This window comes from Gobio gobio, assembly GCF_949357685.1.
Source record: "Gobio gobio genome assembly, chromosome: 5".
NCBI classification, from domain to species: domain Eukaryota; kingdom Metazoa; phylum Chordata; class Actinopteri; order Cypriniformes; family Gobionidae; genus Gobio; species Gobio gobio.
In genome coordinates, this window is record NC_137101.1 from 12,984,905 (window position 1) to 13,004,613 (window position 19,709).

A 19,709-nucleotide genomic window follows, 5' to 3' on the forward strand; every position below is an offset into this window, starting at 1 on the left:
CTATAAAAAGTTTTGAAAGTAACATGCAAGCCATGAGATCGGGTAAAGTATACAATACACAATACACAGTTTCAAAGCATTACGGTTATAAACAGGAAATAATGATTCAATGATGCAAACAGAATTCAATTATGCCATAAAGGAGCTCTAAAAAGTTCAGTTCAGTGTTGATTCAGTTTGGTTCAATAACTGTGTAAAGTTAATCAATTATTATGGGATGAAGCCACTCTGGAGAAAACAGTGATGTCATTGTCCAGCTCAGGTCAGTCTAATAATGTCAGTGCAGTCAGATATATAATATTGCTGAATATTAAGTGTCCCCACTAAGCAAGCCAAAAGGTGAGTGTCAAGGAACCAAAAACTCCATTGGTGACAGAAATGGAGAGAAACTGGCTTGGGAGAAACCAGAATTAGTCAGGAGGCCAGTTCTCCTCTGGCCAGAAGAACGAATGATTCCAGACTGCATTACAAGTCAGATTGTGAACTGATCATTCAGAATATTTCATCCAGTCCCTTCTGCTTGAAGATCGAGTACATCTGTGCCGATGACTTGGGCGAATTACAACACACAAACACACGTTGGCTTTTTGCGTTTGAGGACTCTCCACGGCCAATGATTTTTATATTGTACAAACTTTACATTCTATCCCATAACCCTTACAATAAACATTCTGCATTTTTACATTTTCAAATCCATCTGATATCACAACTGAAATGTGCTGGATCATTCTGAACTGTCATTAGAGAAAACCAAGGTTATTTTATCTGTCTATATAAATCAAAGATTAATCTCCAAGTCTCCAACACTTTTAAATACAAACCAGCATGAACGGTCAATAACCAAATGCCTAGAATTGCACATTCATTTTCCAAGTTATATTTTGTCAGTGTAATACTATAGACTATTTATTTATTTTTTGTAATTTTGAGGTAACAGAAAATATTTTAGAAAAATCGCAATAGAGATAAATGAAATATGAAAGTCGACCATATTAAAAATCACATCAAAAACAGATAACAGAATAAATCAAGACAGTGAATCAAATATTAAAAGAGTCATTATTCATTCTGGTCTTTAATGAACATTCTTTAGCTGTATTAAGAATAATTCAGGAAATTCAGCAAAGTAGATGAGCATTATGTCTCAAATAAATGAGTTTTTTCTCTTCAGAAATGCTGTTTGCTTAAATATTTAATACACCCAATTTGTAATTTTGGGTGGTATGTAATGCAACTTCACAGCAACAACATAATCACTGAATTACATTTATGCAAACATCCTATTTCAGGTTAGTTATGAATGTTTTCTAACATACAGTGCATTCGGAAAGTATTCACAGCGCTTCCACATTTTGTTGTGTTACAGATTCTGATTAAATTAATTATTTTCCTCAAAATTCTAAAAAAAAATACCCCATAATGACAACATGAAAGAAATTTGTTTGAAGTTTGTTATAAAAAATTAAAAATATAAATAAAATAAAACATCACATGTACACAAGTATTCACAGCCTTTGCCATAACACTCAAAATTGAGCTCAGGTGCATCCTGTTTCCACTGATCATCCTTGAGATGTTTCTACAACTTGATTGGAGTCCACCTGTTGTAAATTCAGTTGATTGGACATGATCTGGAAAACACACACCTGTCTATATAAGGTTCCACAGTTAACAGTGCATGTCAGAGCACAAACCAAGCCATGAAGTCCAAGGAATTGTCTGTAGACCTCAGAGACTTGGGAAGGGTACAGAAAAATGTCTGCAGCATTGAAGGTCCCAATGAGCACAGAGGCCTCCATCATCCGTAAATGGAAGAAGTTTGGAACCACCAGGACTCTTCCTTGAGCTGGCTGCCTGGCCAAACTGAGTGAATGGGGGAGAAGGCCCCCATTGGTCAGGTAGATGACCAAGAACCCGATAGTCACTCTGACAGAGCTCCAGCGTTTCTCTGTGGAGAGAGGAGAACCTTCCAGAAGAACAACCATCTCTGCAGCACTCCACCAATCAGGCCTGTATGGTAGAGGGGCCAGACAGAAGCTCCTCAGTAAAAGGCACATGACGGCCCATCTGGAGTTTGTCAAAAGGCACCAGAAAGACTCTCAGACCATGAGAAACAAAATTCTCTGGTCTGATGAAACAAAGATTGAACTCTTTGGCCTGAATGGCAAGTGTCATGTCTGCAGGAAAACAGGCACCGCTCATCACCTGGCCAATTCCATCCCTACAACTCTGTTCTTGAGTGGCCCAGCCAGAGCACAGACTTGAACCTGATTGAACATCTCTACAGAGACCTGAAAATGGCTGTACAACGGCGCTCCCCATCCAACCTGATGGAGCTTGAGAGGTCTTGCAAAGAATAATGGGAGAAACTGCCCAAAAATAGGTGTGCCAAGCTTGTAGCATGAAGCGCTGCGAATACTTTCCGGATGCACTGTAAATGTTCAGAAAACAAATTTTGTACAAGGCATTGTAACCATCATGTTTTATCACTGGAAGACTCTCCTACATCTCAATTACTTGACAGGAACAATAAGAGAAAACAAATGGTTAAGTGTAGAAACATTTAACCCTGACCCTGATTCTTAACCAGAACTGTGGCAATCATGGCAATAAACAAAGTTTTCCAGAAACATTGGAAGTAATTCTGTTGATCAAGATGTATGTTAATGACCATGTTTAAGTGGTTTATTAAAGAATATTGAAAAGAGAATCAAAGGCAACTCTAAAAGTATTGCTTCAAAATGTTGCCAAGTATTTAAAAAAAATGTATAAAAAAATAAATAAAAAAAATCCAGAAGCTGTAATGAACAGTGGCAGTAGGTGTGGCCATTGAGTCAAACAGCTTCTCTCTCGTTGTTTGACTCCTCCCCCACATCATCATCATAGTCTGCATTTAAAAAGAAAAAAAGCAACAAAAAAGTTCAATGTTGTGATTACATCAGTATTTCAAACTGAGTTTAAATCAGCAAATGAATATTAAAATTATTTTAGGTAACAATTTAGTTTAAGGTCCAATTCTCAATAATGCTTATTAGCATGCATATTACAAAGATATTGGCTGTTTGTTCATTTCTGATAAAGCACATATTTATTATGCCTTATTCTGCATGACCATATTCTAAATCCCTTAATCCTACCCAAAAAGTGTTAGTTAATAGTGAATTGGACCTTAATCTAAAGTGTGACCTTATTTTATAATTTTGTGTCTTTCATTTTATTCTAAAATATGTATTAAACAATGAGGTGTGTTCAATCATTTGACAGTATATACAGTGTATATATGAGATAAATACAATGGTGTGGGGCCTGTGGACATTTCAGTTTCAACTCATGAAGGGGTCAATTCGTAAATTGTGAGTCTTAAACATGAAATATATATCATAATATATTTAAAAAGTGCAGGAATCATAAGACAAAAAGGTTACCTAACAAGTTTCTCAAATCTTCAGTGATACTCCACACATCATCATACTCCTCCTGATCCCCCTCTTTAAACATGTAATAAAATAAAATAATAATCATTTAATAGTTTGTGTCATTGATGTCTTTTCCCTCATGACTGTCTGACACTTAGATTTACACCTGATGAAACCACGATGATTCATTAATGGTAGAAACACGTTCAATATATATCTTAGAGATGTAGATTAAAAATGAAGTTGTGTGACTCACCCGTTACACATTGAGAGCATTGTCCATTAATGATGACATCATCATAATTCTCTGGTGTGTCCACTACACACACACACACACACACACACACACACACACACACACACACACACTTAAATATAACTTTAAGCTAATACAATAACATTTTATCTTATCTCCACTTTAAATAAATAGGGTGTAAAAAGAACAAAATTAAATTTAAAAACAACTAATTTTTCAGTACCGTAGGTCTGTCCACTGGTAATGACATCGTCATAGTCCTCTGGTGTGTCATCTACAAATTTAACATGAAATCAATGCCATCAAGCTCAAAACAAACTTGAATGTATATATTAATGAGAATGCAGAATTACAGAGAGAGAACTACAACTACAGTACAGAAGTGAACAAGCACCTGTCTCACTATCTGGTTTTGGTCCACCAATGATGATTTCCTCATAGTATCCTGACGAAATAAAGATATTTGCACCAATAAAATGCAGGGAGTGAGATCATTTTACTCATCTAGTAATGAAATCACTTGACCAGTTTACAAGGCTAATAATGTCTTATTGCCATTGCTATTCAAAACATCAGACTCTATTATATTAGCATTGTATACTGTGGTGTACATGTTTACAGGTCATTTATTTCCTGGAATTTGTGAATTTCACTGTTTACATTTGCTTACTGAGTTTGTAAATCACATCTCTAACCTGAGAGAAGCGAATCAACATCTTCATGCCCAGAATGCAGTTCTTCAGAGATGAGACTCCCTCCTGTTAAATGAGAGAGGAACAGAACAAAAACACTGAATTCTCATATACTTTGGGTCATAAAGTTCTGTGGATTGATTAAAAATTATTAGGCAGAATAATGATAGAAAAATCTTTAATGTAAATTAGATGTGTATCACTGATGTCTCTCATTTATTAATGATAAAGTGATAGAGATACATAATTAAGACTGAATGAAGAAACCGCTCACTTAGTAACAAAACTAACAGAGATGACTGAGATTTTTGCTCGATGGCATTCCTTTTCTCAGCAAGATTTTCAGAATTATCTAAACACATAAATTAGTTGCATTCCAATCAATCAAATGTGCCCTGCGAAGTGGACTTCATGGGCTATTACTCAATCTTAAGTGAGATTCCATTCCAAAGGAAGCGTATATGTTCAGTTTGAATTGCACTGAAAATGAAATGGGAAATACGGGTTCATTGATACATCACTTCACGGGAAGTGTACATCACTCCAGTACTTGAAGTTTGATTGAAATAAACACCAGGGAAAGAAGGTGAGGCTTTTTAATTAATTAATCAGTCCCACGTGTGGTTTGTTCATGATTGCTAATGGTTACAATGTTGTAGCAACAATGCCCCGATTCAATCAGACTTTGGCCGAAATGATCAACAGGATGGACCTCCACACGCCAACTCGTGACTTTCCTAATCAAATCAGCCATAAACAAAGGACTCTTTGTGTGTGATTGGGCTATCTAAGTTAATTAACAACCCGAGGAGCCACGATGTCTTCGCAAGAGAATGGAGCGTTGAATGTATTAGCCCCGAGACATTCACATGACTTCACGTCCGCAAACACACACATACATAGCGGAGAACGCTGGAACGCAAACACACACACACACACGTTGTTTGAACCATGTGGACCAAAAAACTGTCTCAATAATGTTCAAATATATATAATTCGTTGATTTAATGTCTTTATACGATGTATTAGAATAACTAGGATGTTTACTGTATGTAAATCAAAACCTGTATGCCAGTAACAGTGATAATCTTGTATATCTGTACGCTCACGTCGCAGAATGACAGTTCTTGGTATCTCTGGTATCGCAGAGACTCGACTGTGCCGAATCTCGCTCACAAATTACAACAGGATGCATTATTACAGAAGTACCGGCTTTCTAAGAAATAGAGGCTTAAACCCTATTGATTAACTAAGAGGAGGGGGTCCAGAGAACAATGGAACACTCGCGCCTTCTTTCTCCCCGGATTGATTGGATCCTTCCAACTCTCTGGGTGTCGGCCACTCCAGCTATAAGAACAGGAGCTGATCATTAATCCTTGCACTCCGCCACTACGAGGAAGACCATCCCGGCCTTCGCCGCCCCTGAGAGAAGGATCCCTTTGGCATCCCCAGCCACGGAGAGAGGAACCAGCAAACTTCTGGAGCGACTTTCCTAAACTTCAAAGAAATACTCCCGGACACGCAACTCCTTAGCGAACTTCCCCTACGATTAGAACTCAGACACTTACACGAGAAAGCCTAATGCAAGTATTCTACTTCACATTTAAACTGCTTGTAAAAGGTTGTCTGAATTATTCCTGATTCATGAAATCATAAATTTCTTGAGGGCTCTGGTGAAGGTGCTTTGAAGCTGTCTCTCTTTCTCTCTCTCTCTCTCTCTCCCTCATTGATTCTCTCTTTCCATCATTCGTTTCCCTTTGATTTTATTCGTTAAGTTTGATTTTTCCTTGTTCGTACCATATCATTTGTTTTCTCCTACATATATATGCATATTTACCCCCGTGTGACTCATAGCTTTGTATTCTGTAGTTGTTTTATTAAAACCCAATAATTGCATTAAATTGAATCCGTATTGTTTTGCTCACAAATATCAAAGTCAATGAGACGTGACATTTTAGCTACCCATTTAAGCTTGATTTTCCTGTATTACTACTTCAGTAATACAAATTGTACAAACATAAGAGATATTATTTGTCCTGATCAAATAGATCAATGTTTCTTAAGGTTTGTAAGATTGATAATTGATTAAGAAATCAATTTGGATAAAGGTTACTTTTAAATGATTAAAGGTTCCGTTATACTTAATATTGTCTGTACAACAAGCAAATCATATTCATAGACTCATGAATATTCATACCATTTGAATTCATTATTCCCCGAAACTCATTGTTGTTACAATGTGCACAAGATTTTTTTAACAATCTCTGATGATGCCTCACCTGTATGAGTGAAGTGATTGCGTCTGTGATAAATTTCCTCATAAACTACCTCGCTTGGAGCCCTGTGTAGTCCTGTGTACCAGTCAGAGAGAGCTGTGAAGAAACAAGTTCACAACACATGACTGATCACACACTGAAAAAGACACAATATGACAGTCTCTGGATCTCTCCTACCTCTCCTCATCCCTCTGTTCTGCTGAATCAGTATAAGCAGTGGCACTAAGAGCAGTAAGAGCACAACTCCCAGTACAATCACAAGCACGGAGAGAGACGCTGCTGGAGGAGTTTGTGGAGGAGAGACTGATGTTGAGCTTGAGCGCACTGTCTGAGAAACTGGAGGAGAAGCTGATGTTGTAACAGACACAGACACTGGCAAATCTGTCAAAGCAGGCACAGACACATTAGAAATTATGCAAATACACAAATATTATTAACACTAAAATGAGGTAAAAATCACTAATATTGGTCAGTGTGTTGCTGTGACCTGCACAGATGAGTCCAGCGTGCTCTTTGTGGGAGCAGTCAGTGTGGTTCTTCAGGGAGAGAGGACAGTCCCACAGGTGAATCTCATTCCCTCTGCACTCGACTCTGTTCAGCCACACAACACCTTCACCAGCACCAAAGGCTGAATTCCCATCAGCCCTCAGTGCTGCTCCACAACCCAGCTGCCTGCAGACCACCTGAGCATCGCTGATGTCCCACTGATCATCACAGACTGAGCCCCACACAGCGTTATGATACACCTCCAGCCTCCCAGAGCACCGGCCCTCCCCTCCACTCAGTCTGAGAGGAACATGCTCTAAATCACACAATTCACAGAGATCACATTATTGTATACCAACAAAGTACAGTACTGTCAGATCAGCAACACCTACAGTGTGGTATGTCTGTGATGTGAGATTAAATCCTCTTGGTGCCCCAAGTTGAAAATATACATATGGCTGTTATGATTTTTATGTTCTTTTACATCAAATAAACTTACCTGAACACTGTCTCTGATGTGGAGATGTGGAGCATGTCAAATAGCTTCTAGGGGACTCATGACTCTCCTGTTCTGTAATCACAAGTGAATTCAATATATTGCAAATACATTTTGTTCATACACTCAATAATGTTAATGGATTGCGGTTGTATTTTAAGAGATGCTTGCATCAGTCTTACCTGTGCAGGTGATTTTGGCCACTTCATCTGTATTACAGTAGTTCTGACCCCAGGGTAAAGATGGACACTGCCACAGATTTGAATCATGTGGTCGACATTTCACTTTATCCAGCCAGTTAGGAGCTGATTCTACTCTTGGTTTAGAATTGGAAAAAGCACCAGATCTTCCACAGTTCAGCTCTTGACAGATCATACTCACTGTGTCTGCTTCCATCTGGTTCCAGCACACATTCCCCCAGGATCCATTGTAGAAAACCTCCACATTCCCTTCACAGCCCTCAGTTAACCTGATCTCTTTAAACTCTAGATGGAAAATTGAGTGCATTAAAACAAGAGCAATTCTGGTTTTGCTAAATCTAAAAATATCATCAAAATAACTGGTTAATACAAGGCTAATCCATGTTGCAAGCACTGATAACATCTAAAATATTACATATGCGTAATATTATAAAAACTTAGTTTTTGGTTTTGAAAAACAAATAAATGCATACATTTCAAAACATTTCCACTAGTGTAGTGTACCTGAACACACGACTCCGACATCCTCCTTGTGTTGACAATCATGTTTTCCCCAGCCTGGAGAAGAGCAGTTCCACAGGGACGTCTCATTCCCCTCACACTCCACCTCATCGAGCCATATGGGTCCAGAACCAGGACCAAACCAGGCTGGTACCGGCTGGTGACTGAGGGCCACTCCACACTGCAGCTGTCTGCACACCACATGGGCATCTTTAATATCCCAGGAGTCATCACACACTGTCCCCCATGAGCCGCTGTGAAAAACCTCCAGCCTCCCTGCGCAGTCTCCCCCAGAACCCACCAGCCTGATGGACCCATGACCTGATATTCAGAGCGAGAAAACACATTATTGATCACTAACAACTGAAGAATCTGCCCAGATGTTGCTCTTCTCACCAAGGCAGGTGATTGACAGCTGTTGTGTGGAGCTGCAGTTGAGAGTTTGTGGAGAGCTGCAGTTCCCCAGATGAGCTTCACTCCCAGAGCACTGGAAGCCCGTCACACACTCATGACTGTGTTCAGGACTGGATGAAGAGGAGCCGGAGAAGTTCAGCACAGAGCCACAGCCCAGCTGTCTGCAGACCACAGAGGATTCAGTGAGACTCCAGGAGTCCAGCAGAACTCTCCTCCAGACCTGATGGATGGAAACTTCCACCTCCCCCTCACACTGTCTCTCTCCAGACAACCGCACCAGACCATCATGAACAGCCAGAGAGGAATCTGAGTGAAAGATGGTGACATTTTATTAAGAAATTGTAAGGTAAATTATAACATTTATTTCAATAAAATTTCCCTCACCAGAGCAGATGACTCCAACATCTCGTCTATGAGAACATTCAGTTCGACTCCATGAAGAGATGGAACATTCTGAGAGTTTTGTTTCATTCCCGTCACAATCAAACACATCAGCCCAGATCATTTCACCACTTCCCTCTCCAAACCAGTCTGATCCCACAACAGACACAGCAATCCCACAATTCAGCTGTCTACAAAGGACACTGGCAGCTCTCATATCCCAGCATGCATCACACACTGTGCCCCATTGACTGAAGTACTGACGCTCAACTCGACCAGAACAGATGTCAGGACCATTGACCAGTCTGAGGTCAGTGTAACCTGGACAAAGAACAAAGAGTTTACTTAAACATTATGAAACATGAAATAGAAAGTTGCTTTTGTGGGTTTTTTTTATGTATGATTATCTCAATAAGTAACTACTGCTCCATTACCAGAACACAACAGTCCAATGTCATTCTCATGAGTACAGTTGTGTTTGAGAGAAAATGATGTTGGACAGAAAGATATATAAGACTCGTTTCCTCTGCACTGAATCTCTTTTGTCCACATCTGAGCGTCTCCTTTGCCAAAAGCAGCTTCTCCCAGCACCTGTACAGGAACTCCACAGTCCAGCTCTCTACACACAACCTCTGCATCCTGCTGGTCAAAGGCAGCAGCACACACTGAATTCCAGGTGTTTCCATGAACCATTTCTAATCTCCCAGAGCACAGGTGAGACCCATTGGTAAGTCTGGAATGTTTATGATCTGTTTTTATTACATTCAAAATGGTACAAAGCAGAAAAAAGACAGTTACTCAGAGTGACAAGCTTAAGAGTAGAAGCGATTCAGCAGTTGAAGTCCCTAAATAACAATAATTATGAAAATTGTATGTAATTTATGACGTTTATCACAATATGACAGTATACTTTGTCATTCACCTGAACAGATGATTCCAGCATCACCATTATGACCACAGGTATGTTTACCCCATCCTGCTGATTCACAGTTTTTCAGTGTTGACTCCATTCCAAAACAAAATAAAACACTCATCCAGATTGGTCCTGATCCTGGTCCAAACTGAGCATCACCCAGAGCATCTACAGGTTCTCCACAGTCCAGTTCTCTACACACCACTGCAGCATCAGCCATATCCCAGAAATCATCACACACTGTTCCCCACTGACCTCTATGAAGAACCTCCACTGTACCAGCACAAGGACTGTTACCACCAACCAACCTCACATTCATTACATCTGAGAGGGAAATAGAAAGGGAGAGAGAACAGCATTTATCATACTTACAATAATATAATAGACCAGTATGTTGTTTTGTGATGGGTTCATATACAGTATATGTGCATCTTTTCTCTCTTTAAAGCCCGGGACACACCAAGCCGACAATCTGGTTCTATATCTGGTTCTCCCAATCTGCTTGTCTCTCAGCTTGAGAGTATTGGTAAAATGTACAGAAGCGGTTCTGACTCCACTCAGGGAAAAGGGTATTCTTCTCACTACTTACAAAGACGACACACAGATATTCTTCTGGAACACATACAGAAACAGGGCTTTACATTAAACCGAGTGTTTTAATTCCCATGCAGTCTTAACAAAATATCTGCTGCTGTCACTGGACATTCAGAGCACGACTGTCGGAAGACAGGGTAGGAAAACGATGCCTGGCCGAATTTCAGCAGGGAAAACATGTCTCTTTCCGCACAAGCCTCAGGTTATGAGGACTGATGGCCTCAGCCCTGATAGTCATCCCTTAGGCAGACTGTTGAGAGAGTTTCAACGCTGGGTAGCTTCTCTGAGGCAGGAACCATTACGGCACTCTCGGAGGAGCGTGAGAGTGACGTCAGAGGCAGTCTTGGCACTGCGCCAATGGAGATGTTCTGGTTCAAGGGGTACCCATGGATGTGGTTCAAGCCAGAAAAGTCATAACAACGGATGCACCATTGTCCAGTTGGGGAGGCATTCATGCAGGCACGATAGGGAATGGAAGATGGGGTCATCACCTGACCAATCCCTTTTCTCCCATTTCTGAAGGGGCATCATGTCCATGTGAGAACGGACAACACTACAGTCATTGCTTACATAAATCGACAGGGGGATCTCAGATCACTTCCCTTGCACATGTTAGCATGCAAACTGATTTTACGGAGCAATGATTTTTAATCCCTTAGAGGGACGCACAAATCAGGGTGCAGATCTGCTGTCCAGGGGCAATCCTCTATACGGGGAGTGGAAATCAACATGAAATTGGTCGTACAGATTTGGAGCATATAGGGCAGAGCAACAGTGGATCTGTTCGCTTCTCACAGCAATGGTCAGTGTCCTCTGTTTTTCTCCCTGAAACACCAGAACGCACCCCTGGGGACAGATGCACAGGCACACGAATGGCCTCGCACTCTCTTTTATGCATTCCCACTGATATCCCCAACACTCTACAGAATGAGGGAGGAGGGATTGAAATTGATATGAATAGCTCCGAGGTGGCCAGGGAAATATTGGCAGGCAGAGATCATACATATGCTATAAGAAGACCTGTGGTGTCTCCCGTTGCACAGAGATCTACGGTCACAGGCAGAGGGGGAGTTTTTCATCCTCATTTTCATCCTGGCGCTATGGACTTGGCCAGTGAGTGGTTCAATTTGAACACAACCAGTCTGTCTGACAGTGTTACCAGGACCATAAAAAAAAATGCATGAGCTTCATCGACTAGGTCTCTTTATGAGTGAAAATGGGGCGTGTTTAAACCCTGGTGTGTGGCTAAACACGAAATTCACTTTCAGTGTTCAGTGGCAGTCGTTCTATCATTTTTGCAGAATTTGATATACCAAGGGAAAGTGTTTTCAACCATAAAAGTGTTTCTGGCTGCTATATCTGCTGGTTTCACGTCAGAGGGAGCCTGTTCAAGGCCTCCACAAACGATCCCAAATCGTAAATATCAAACACGCGATCGGGAGCAGTAAAATAATCGTAATGACATCACACAATTGAGGATTTTTTGGACAAAAAAGTCGTTTGCGACAAACCTTGAATCGGGCCAAGCCCCTTGATCGCAAAAAAAGGCTCAAAATCGGGCTTAAAATCTTCAAGTGTGTGGCAGGCATTAGTGAATGAATCAGTGCACAAGAATAATAGCAAAACAGAGAGCAAAGAATTCAAGATAATTTTATGTCATCATACTTGAGTATTCCTGGGCAAATACTTTAATATTAACATAAGCGGAGTGGAATAAAGAAAGTGATAAGCAGGATTGATATTCAACACGGTAACGCACTGCTTTGTTTACGGTTTGTGTATCTGCAGCGTTGGTTTCCCTTTTTGAATATATCTGCAGAAATAGACAGTTGTCTTATTTACGTGCAGGCACAGAACGCATATGCTAGTTGACACTGACAGTCGGCTTTAGTTCTCTCGACTCAGTGTGTTCATGTGCAGTTTTTTTTGCCCTGACTCAGGCGACACGAAGTGACAACACAGTCGGCTTTCATATGCGCTAGTTCTGTGGCGTTGGTTCGGTGTGTCCCTTAATTCAGCTCTTACCAGCACACATCAGTTCAACATTGTTGTCATGTAAACAGTTGTTTTCCTCTAATGGTGATGTTGGGCAGTTTTGAATCTGAGACTCATTTCCTCTGCACTGAATCTCGTGTGTCCACATCTGAGCGTCTCCTTTGCCAAAAGCAGCTTCTCCCAGCACCTGTACAGGAGCTCCACAGTCCAGCTCTCTACACACAACCTCTGCATCCTGCTGGTCAAAGGCAGCATCACACACGGAGACCCACGACTGATCGTCAAGTATCTCTAACCTCCCAGAGCAGCGAGAACCTCCAACCAGCCTGACACCTAAAGAAGCAATAGAAAATAAATATGAACAGAAAAAAAAAAAAAAAAAGATTTATTTAAAAAAAGAATACTGGTGTGTACAGGTATGTTTACAATTTAAATATTACCATTGTTGCATTAAGCAATGAAAAAAATATATATTAAAAATTATTTTGAAATTCAAAAAACGCTTCTCATTTATGATCAGATTTTTTGTGAGCTTTAAGGCAGGCGGATAATCAGTTACAAAATAAAATTTGGAGCAGTTTACAGTACCTGAGCAGATGACCCCAGCATCTTCAGTATGATCACAGGTGCTTTTACCCCATCCTGATGACCCACAGTTCTTCAGTGTAGACTCTGATCCAGTACATAATACAACATCCATCCAGATTGGTCCTGATCCTGGTCCAAAATGATCATCACCCAAAGCATCTACAGGTTCTCCACAGTCCAGCTCTCTACACACCACTGCAGCATCAGCCATATCCCAACCAAAATCACACACTGTTCCCCACTGACCTCTATGAAGAACCTCCACTCTACCAGCACAGCGACTGGGACCACCAACCAACCTCACATTTGCACCGTCTATATATTGAACAACAGAGAGAATGAGAGATGAAGAGACAATGAGAAACAGAGAGAAATAAAGAGTGAGGTAAAATACATCACACAATGAGGAGGGAAAACATTTTGATATCACATCTCAATCTGGGGATATGAATCTGAAGTGAAAATTTGTTTTAACCTGCACACACTAATTCAACATTGTTGCCATGAGAACAGTTGCTTTGGTAATGGTTTAATGGTGGTGTTGGACAGAGGTGAATCTGAGACTCATTTCCTCTGCACTGAATCTCTTGTGTCCACATCTGAGTGTCTCCTTTGCCAAAAGCAGCTTCTCCCAGCACCGGTACAGGAGCTCCACAGTCCAGCCCTCTACACACAACCTCTGCATCCTGCTGGTCAAAGGCAGTGGCACACACTGACACCCACGACTGACCATCAAGTATCTCTAACCTCCCAGAGCAGCGAGAACCTCCAACCAGCCTGACTTCTGAATAAGACAAGACAGTTAATTTAAATAGTTCACTGGACAAAAATAATAATAAAAATAATCGTACACTTGGTATATATAAAAAATTATATTTTATCCATTATTAAGATCATATTTCATATGGAAGATAAATGCGATAAGTTTTATACTTGTGTTTTATTTTTTAAATAAACCAAATAGAATCTTAAAATCTATTAAGAATTTAAAAACAGACTGGGAAATATTAAACGTAGAAGCATATGTGTTAAAGGTCCCATGGCATGAAAAATTCATTTCATGAGGTTTTTTAACATTAATATGAGTTCCCCTAGCCTGTATATGGTCCCCAAGTGGCTAGAAATTTTTATGGGTGAAAACCGAGTTCTGGCTGTCTTTCTCTGCCTTTGAGAAAATGAGAGCTCAGACGAGCTGATCTGGAATTTTCATGTTATGCCGTCATACCAGGAAAGGTTACCTCTCCCTTCCTCTGCTTTGCCCGCCCAGAGCATTCGGAGAAAATGGATTCAGTTTATGTAAGCACATTCTTTACAAACAGACTTTACGATATGGATTCGACAGCACCGCGACAAACAGTGAGTAACAGTGTTCATTAATGCCTGATCTGTGATCAGTGATTTCTGATGTGTAGCTTATCAAGTTCACACAGACTTCTTTCTAGATCGTTTAATGATCGCCATCTTGATGCCCTAAGCGTAATGCATCAGTGAATTAAGCCAGTGACTAAAACGATCGTTTCTATCAGTAGAATGAAACAAATCCATTTTTTAAAGTGATTAAACTACAGAGAGCGATCAAAGAACACTCTTCATAATGTTCGGATCTGTCAATCACGCATCGCGAGTGTATCTGCACACTTGCCCAAACTGCCGTTATAAGGAATTACGCTGTTATGCAGCACAGCGAAGCTCTTACTGTATTCATATCAATGTCGTGTTTGCTGTTAGTTGTGGTGAAAGCATTTTGTGAGAGAAAACGCGTTACAATGACGAGATCACTGCATTCACGCAATCAACAGACTGTCTGTACTCAATGCTCATCACTGCAGCCTTTCATGTGATAGGAATAGATCATAAAATAATGCTTTAATCCACACTTTGACGATTCGTTCATCTCGACAGCTGTAATGGTACATAACATGTGTTACAAAGTTCGTAAAATAAGGTGGAAGAAGACAGAGTCGACGTGACTGGGACTGTTTATTCAGAACTCTCAGATACAAATAAGCTTGTGCTAACAGCACAGCGCTCTCAACAACTAAGTACAATAAAACTTCCTCCAGCTCTCCGTGGTTCACAAGTGCCTAGTCAGCCTCTCTCTCTCTCATGCATGCAGTGCCTCGCTAAATGTTGCCTCCGCAACATAATCTAACACTCATTTCAAATGCAAAGATGTCAGCCAATCACAACAGTGGCCATTTTCACTGAAATCTCACAGCAGACGCACCCCTTAAAACAGGACATTCAGCCAGAGGTGTAATAACAGTATAGAAAAAAATGCCTTTTATTTCTAAATTGACATTTTTTTATGTAAAAATCATACTAACAATATAAGTACACCTCAGGAAACATTATAAATAATAGAAAAATGCCATGCCATGGGACCTTTAAAGCTTGAGGGCCCTATTTTAACGATCTAAGCGCATGGTCTAAAGCACATGGCGCAAGTGCACTTAGGGTGTGTCCGAATCCACTTTTGCTAGTTTAACGACTGGAAAAAAAAAAATGGACGACGCGCCCGGCGCATGGTCTAAAAGGGCTGTCCCTATTCTCTTAATGAGTCATGGATGTGTTTTGGGCATAACATGCAAAAAAAAACAATCAGAGTGTCATCTCCCATTCCCTTTAAAAGCCAGACGCGCTCGCATTTAATTTTTATAATTCAATATATAGAATGAAGAATGACACAAAAGAGAGTGCAGAATTAAGATATGATCTACATTAGCCCTACATTATTATATTGTATTGCACTATGTATAGACATTATTTGAATGAGGTTTGAATCATTTGTTATCAATACATTGAAACAACAATGTTAAAAGTTTTAATTCATTTGTAGTTTTATATAAAAATAAAATTTAAATAACAGTTAAAAATTAAACTATTATGCAATCGGTTAAGACAGCGGCTCTCAAAAATCCTGGGGCCCGTTCTTCGTACCTCGCTAACTCAGTTAGCTGGATTTGATTGTTGACGATTTGACATGATCTTGGATTGTTTGGTTCTTCGAAGCTCATCCTTGACTTGCTGTCATAGTAACAGGTCCGTAAGCTTAAACCTGCTCATGAGCAGGCTTATCTCACGTAAACAGGATTAGATTGCATCTTGAGGTGATACTTAAAATCTGTCCCAGCCACTGCTACTTTATTACAAGAGTTCATTACTGAACCTGAGGCAATAATAATAATTTTAAATAATAATAATATAAAAATGTTATATTGTATATGTATATGAGAATGTATATGATATTATAATGTTGTATATAATAATATAGACACAGCCACTTGATTGAGCGATTTATTTGTGATGGAATAATTACTTTATATAATTTTATTTTTATTGGTTTACACACGTTGTACAGTTAATCTGAGCCGTGCATTAAGTGATCACGGATATTATGGGAGTGGCTTGATGCAGCGCAAGAGAGGATAATTTGATCCTGACCCATAAGAAACTTGAATACTGTCATGTTACAAATCTGCTTCGAAAATTGAATTAAAAATTGAATTACAACATTGAAATAAAAATTTAAAGGGTGTACAAATACTGTATAAAATCGTGAATATAAATAATTGGTAATCATGTAAAAAAAAAAAAAAAAACATTTATCATTTATCTATTATAACTTTTATGTTGGTTTGGTCGTTTGGCTGTTTCCTTATAAAGGTTCAGAAATTCGTGGGGGTTTTTTGTGTAATTTGTCAAGTTTTTTGCCAGGTGGCTTTTTTAATTATATGATGTCATTACGTTGCTGTCTTTCCGCCAGCTAATCGCTGCATTGCTGATTGTGGTTTCGAGTATCGATGCATCTGCCCTCTTCAGGGAACACAAGAACGCGCAGTGATCTTAGATCATTAAATCCAGATATTTTAATCCAATCCGCAAATTCGTTTGAAGAACCAAATTAGCCATAGATCAGTTATCACGATTAAAAGATCTTGGATCTGTCAAATCATCTTAGATGTATTAAGCGAGGTCCGAAGAACAGGCCCCTGGAGTACCACCAGCCCTGCATATTTTGAACGTCTCCCTATATCTGACACACACATTTCAGGTCTTGCAGTCTCTACTAATGAGCTCATGAGTTGAATCATGTATGATGGATGAGGGAGACATACAAAATGTGCAGGGTTGGTGGTCCTCCAGGAGAGGTTAGAGAACCACTGGTTTAAGACATTTCTCCTTGTATAGAACCTTTTTGGCAAAAGGGTAATTTAAAATTGAGTCAAGAATCCTAGGGTTCCGAACAGAAACCCACTGAACCTTTTTTTCTAGGAGTGAATATCCCTTTCTGATTATCCCCGTTTGCCATGATCACTCAGGATAGTGTTATGCATTAAACTCGTGGCCACAAGAAAAAAAAGATATAGTTTTCTCAACAATATAATTAAAATGTAAATACTTTTTGGTGAAAAGGGGACAATTTCAGTAATGTATTATTAAGGTGAGGTACTGTACAAAGCTGTTTTACCTGAGCAGATGACTCCAGCATCATCAGTATGATCACAGTTGCTTTTACCCCATCCTGTTGATCCACAGTTCTTCAGTGTTGACTCTGATCCAGTACAAGTGACAAAACTCATCCAGATTGGTCCTGATCCTGGTCCAAAATGAGCTTCACCCAGAGCATCTACAGGTTCTCCACAGTCCAGCTCTCTACACAACACTGCAGCATCAGCCATATCCCAGTCCTCATCACACACTGTTCCCCACTGACCTCTATGAAGAACCTCCACTCTACCAGCACAGCGACTGTGACCACCAGTCAACCTCACATTCACATGGACTGTATAGTAAACAAAGAAGGAGAGATAATAATTAAAAGTTAGAAAAAAGAGAGTTAAAAGAATCACACAAAGAGAGAGAGAGAAAATCTTTCAGTCAAAGATTTCACATTAGATTTTATAGTAGTATAGAAAGTTTTATAGTATAGTATAGATTTTAAGTAAAATAATTCCACTTTAACCTGCACACACCAGTCCAACATCACTATCATGATAACAGTTGAGTTGATGTGATGGTGATGTTGGACAGAAGTGAATCTGAGACTCGTTTCCTCTGCACTGAATCTCTTGTGTCCACATCTGAACGTCTCCTTTGCCAAAAGCAGCTTCTCCCAGCACCTGTACAGGAGCTCCACAGTCCAGCTCTCTACACACAACCTCTGCATCCTGCTGGTCAAAGGCAGTGGCACACACTGACACCCACGACTGATCATCAAGTATCTCTAACCTCCCAGAGCAGCGAGAACCTCCAACCAGCCTGACTTCTGAAGGAATCCAGATCATTTTAATGATTAAAAGAAAGAAAGAAAGAAACTTGTAAAAAATATTTTATAGATTCCTAATATCATATTTTATGTGTAAGAGAAACATCACATGTTGTATATTAAAAAACGACAACTAAAATCTCACAATTTTAAAAAGTGAAAAAGATATTTAAAAATTTTTTTATTTTTTAGCATACACGTTTAAGTGAGATACAGAGAAACAGCAGTGAATGAGTGTTTAAACTTGAACAGTTGTGATTTGAGGTCAGTAAGATTTAGTTTGGGAAAAAAGTATTCAGCAAAGATGCATTCAATTGTTTAATGATTGCAAAATGACAGTAAAGTAATTTAGAATAATACAAAATATTTCTGTTTCAAATAAATGCTTTAAACTCGAAAGAATTCATTAAAAATTCATTAAGCAGCACAACCATTTTTAACTGTCAAATTTAAGATTTGGAGGATCATGTGACACTGAAGACAGGAGTAAAATATTACAGTTTTAAACAATAAACTTTTATAATAGTACTCTTTATGCTGGGCATAAGCGACTTGTTTCAAAAACAATCTTACTGAAACTTTTGAATGCTGTGTATAAAATTAAAACATTTTACATTTTATGAAGTTTGTGAAGAGCAGGGCTATTTTTAGCGATTTAATATTATCGTGAAAAATGGAGCAGTTTACCTGAGCAGATGACTCCAGCATCTTTACTATGATCACAGACGTTTTTACCCCATCCTGATGACCCACAGTTCTTTAGTTCAGACTCTGATCCAGTACACATGACATAATTCATCCAGATTGGTCCTGATCCTGGTCCAAACTGAGCTTCCCCCAGAGCATCTACAGGTTCTCCACAGCCCAGCTCTCTACACACCACTGCAGCTTCAGACAAATCCCAGCCATCATCACACACTGTTCCCCACTGACCTCTATGAAGAACCTCCACTCTACCAGCACAGCGACTGGGACCACCAACCAATCTCACATTCACACTGTCCTTTTGTGCAACAGAAAAATTACAGACTGAGAGAAAGGAGGAAAAAATTAAAAATAAACAACAAAAAGCACAAAATATAAATAATATGTGCCAGTTAGACAGCAAGCAGCTGCAGTATCTTATTGCATATAAATGTTTGAATTGAGATAATTTCTTCCTCAACTGAAAGTATAAACTTACCAGCGGTGATGAGTTTGATTAGAAACATCAGATTCCTCATCATCGTCTT

The 19,709-nt window shown here is 39.5% G+C and overlaps 2 protein-coding genes across 2 annotated transcripts in view; both read right to left on the minus strand.

The window, feature by feature from the left end:
* LOC307126091 (scavenger receptor cysteine-rich type 1 protein M130-like) overlaps positions 1–2,605 on the minus strand; it is a gene marked incomplete at both ends in the record, with an annotated part of 39,769 nt that extends 37,164 nt beyond the window's left edge. Inside the window, one exon of the mRNA XM_079816467.1 lies at positions 2,575–2,605. Coding sequence (XP_079672593.1) covers positions 2,575–2,605 — 31 coding nt within the window. The remainder of the gene's footprint in view (positions 1–2,574) is intronic.
* A 229-nt stretch (positions 2,606–2,834) lies between these two features.
* Positions 2,835–17,791, minus strand: LOC307126093 (scavenger receptor cysteine-rich type 1 protein M130-like; the record flags this gene model as incomplete). The annotated part of the gene is made up of 18 exons (XM_079816469.1): positions 2,835–2,887; positions 3,896–3,946; positions 4,067–4,117; positions 4,368–4,430; positions 6,644–6,736; positions 6,818–7,021; positions 7,101–7,442; positions 7,626–7,697; positions 7,805–8,107; positions 8,327–8,644; positions 8,720–9,043; positions 9,122–9,439; positions 9,553–9,867; positions 10,041–10,355; positions 12,651–12,953; positions 13,209–13,523; positions 13,684–13,992; positions 17,680–17,791. 18 exons carry the CDS (start codon positions 17,789–17,791, stop codon positions 2,835–2,837), a joined length of 3,861 nt encoding a protein of 1,286 aa, XP_079672595.1.
* Positions 17,792–19,709: the final 1,918 nt, after the last annotated feature.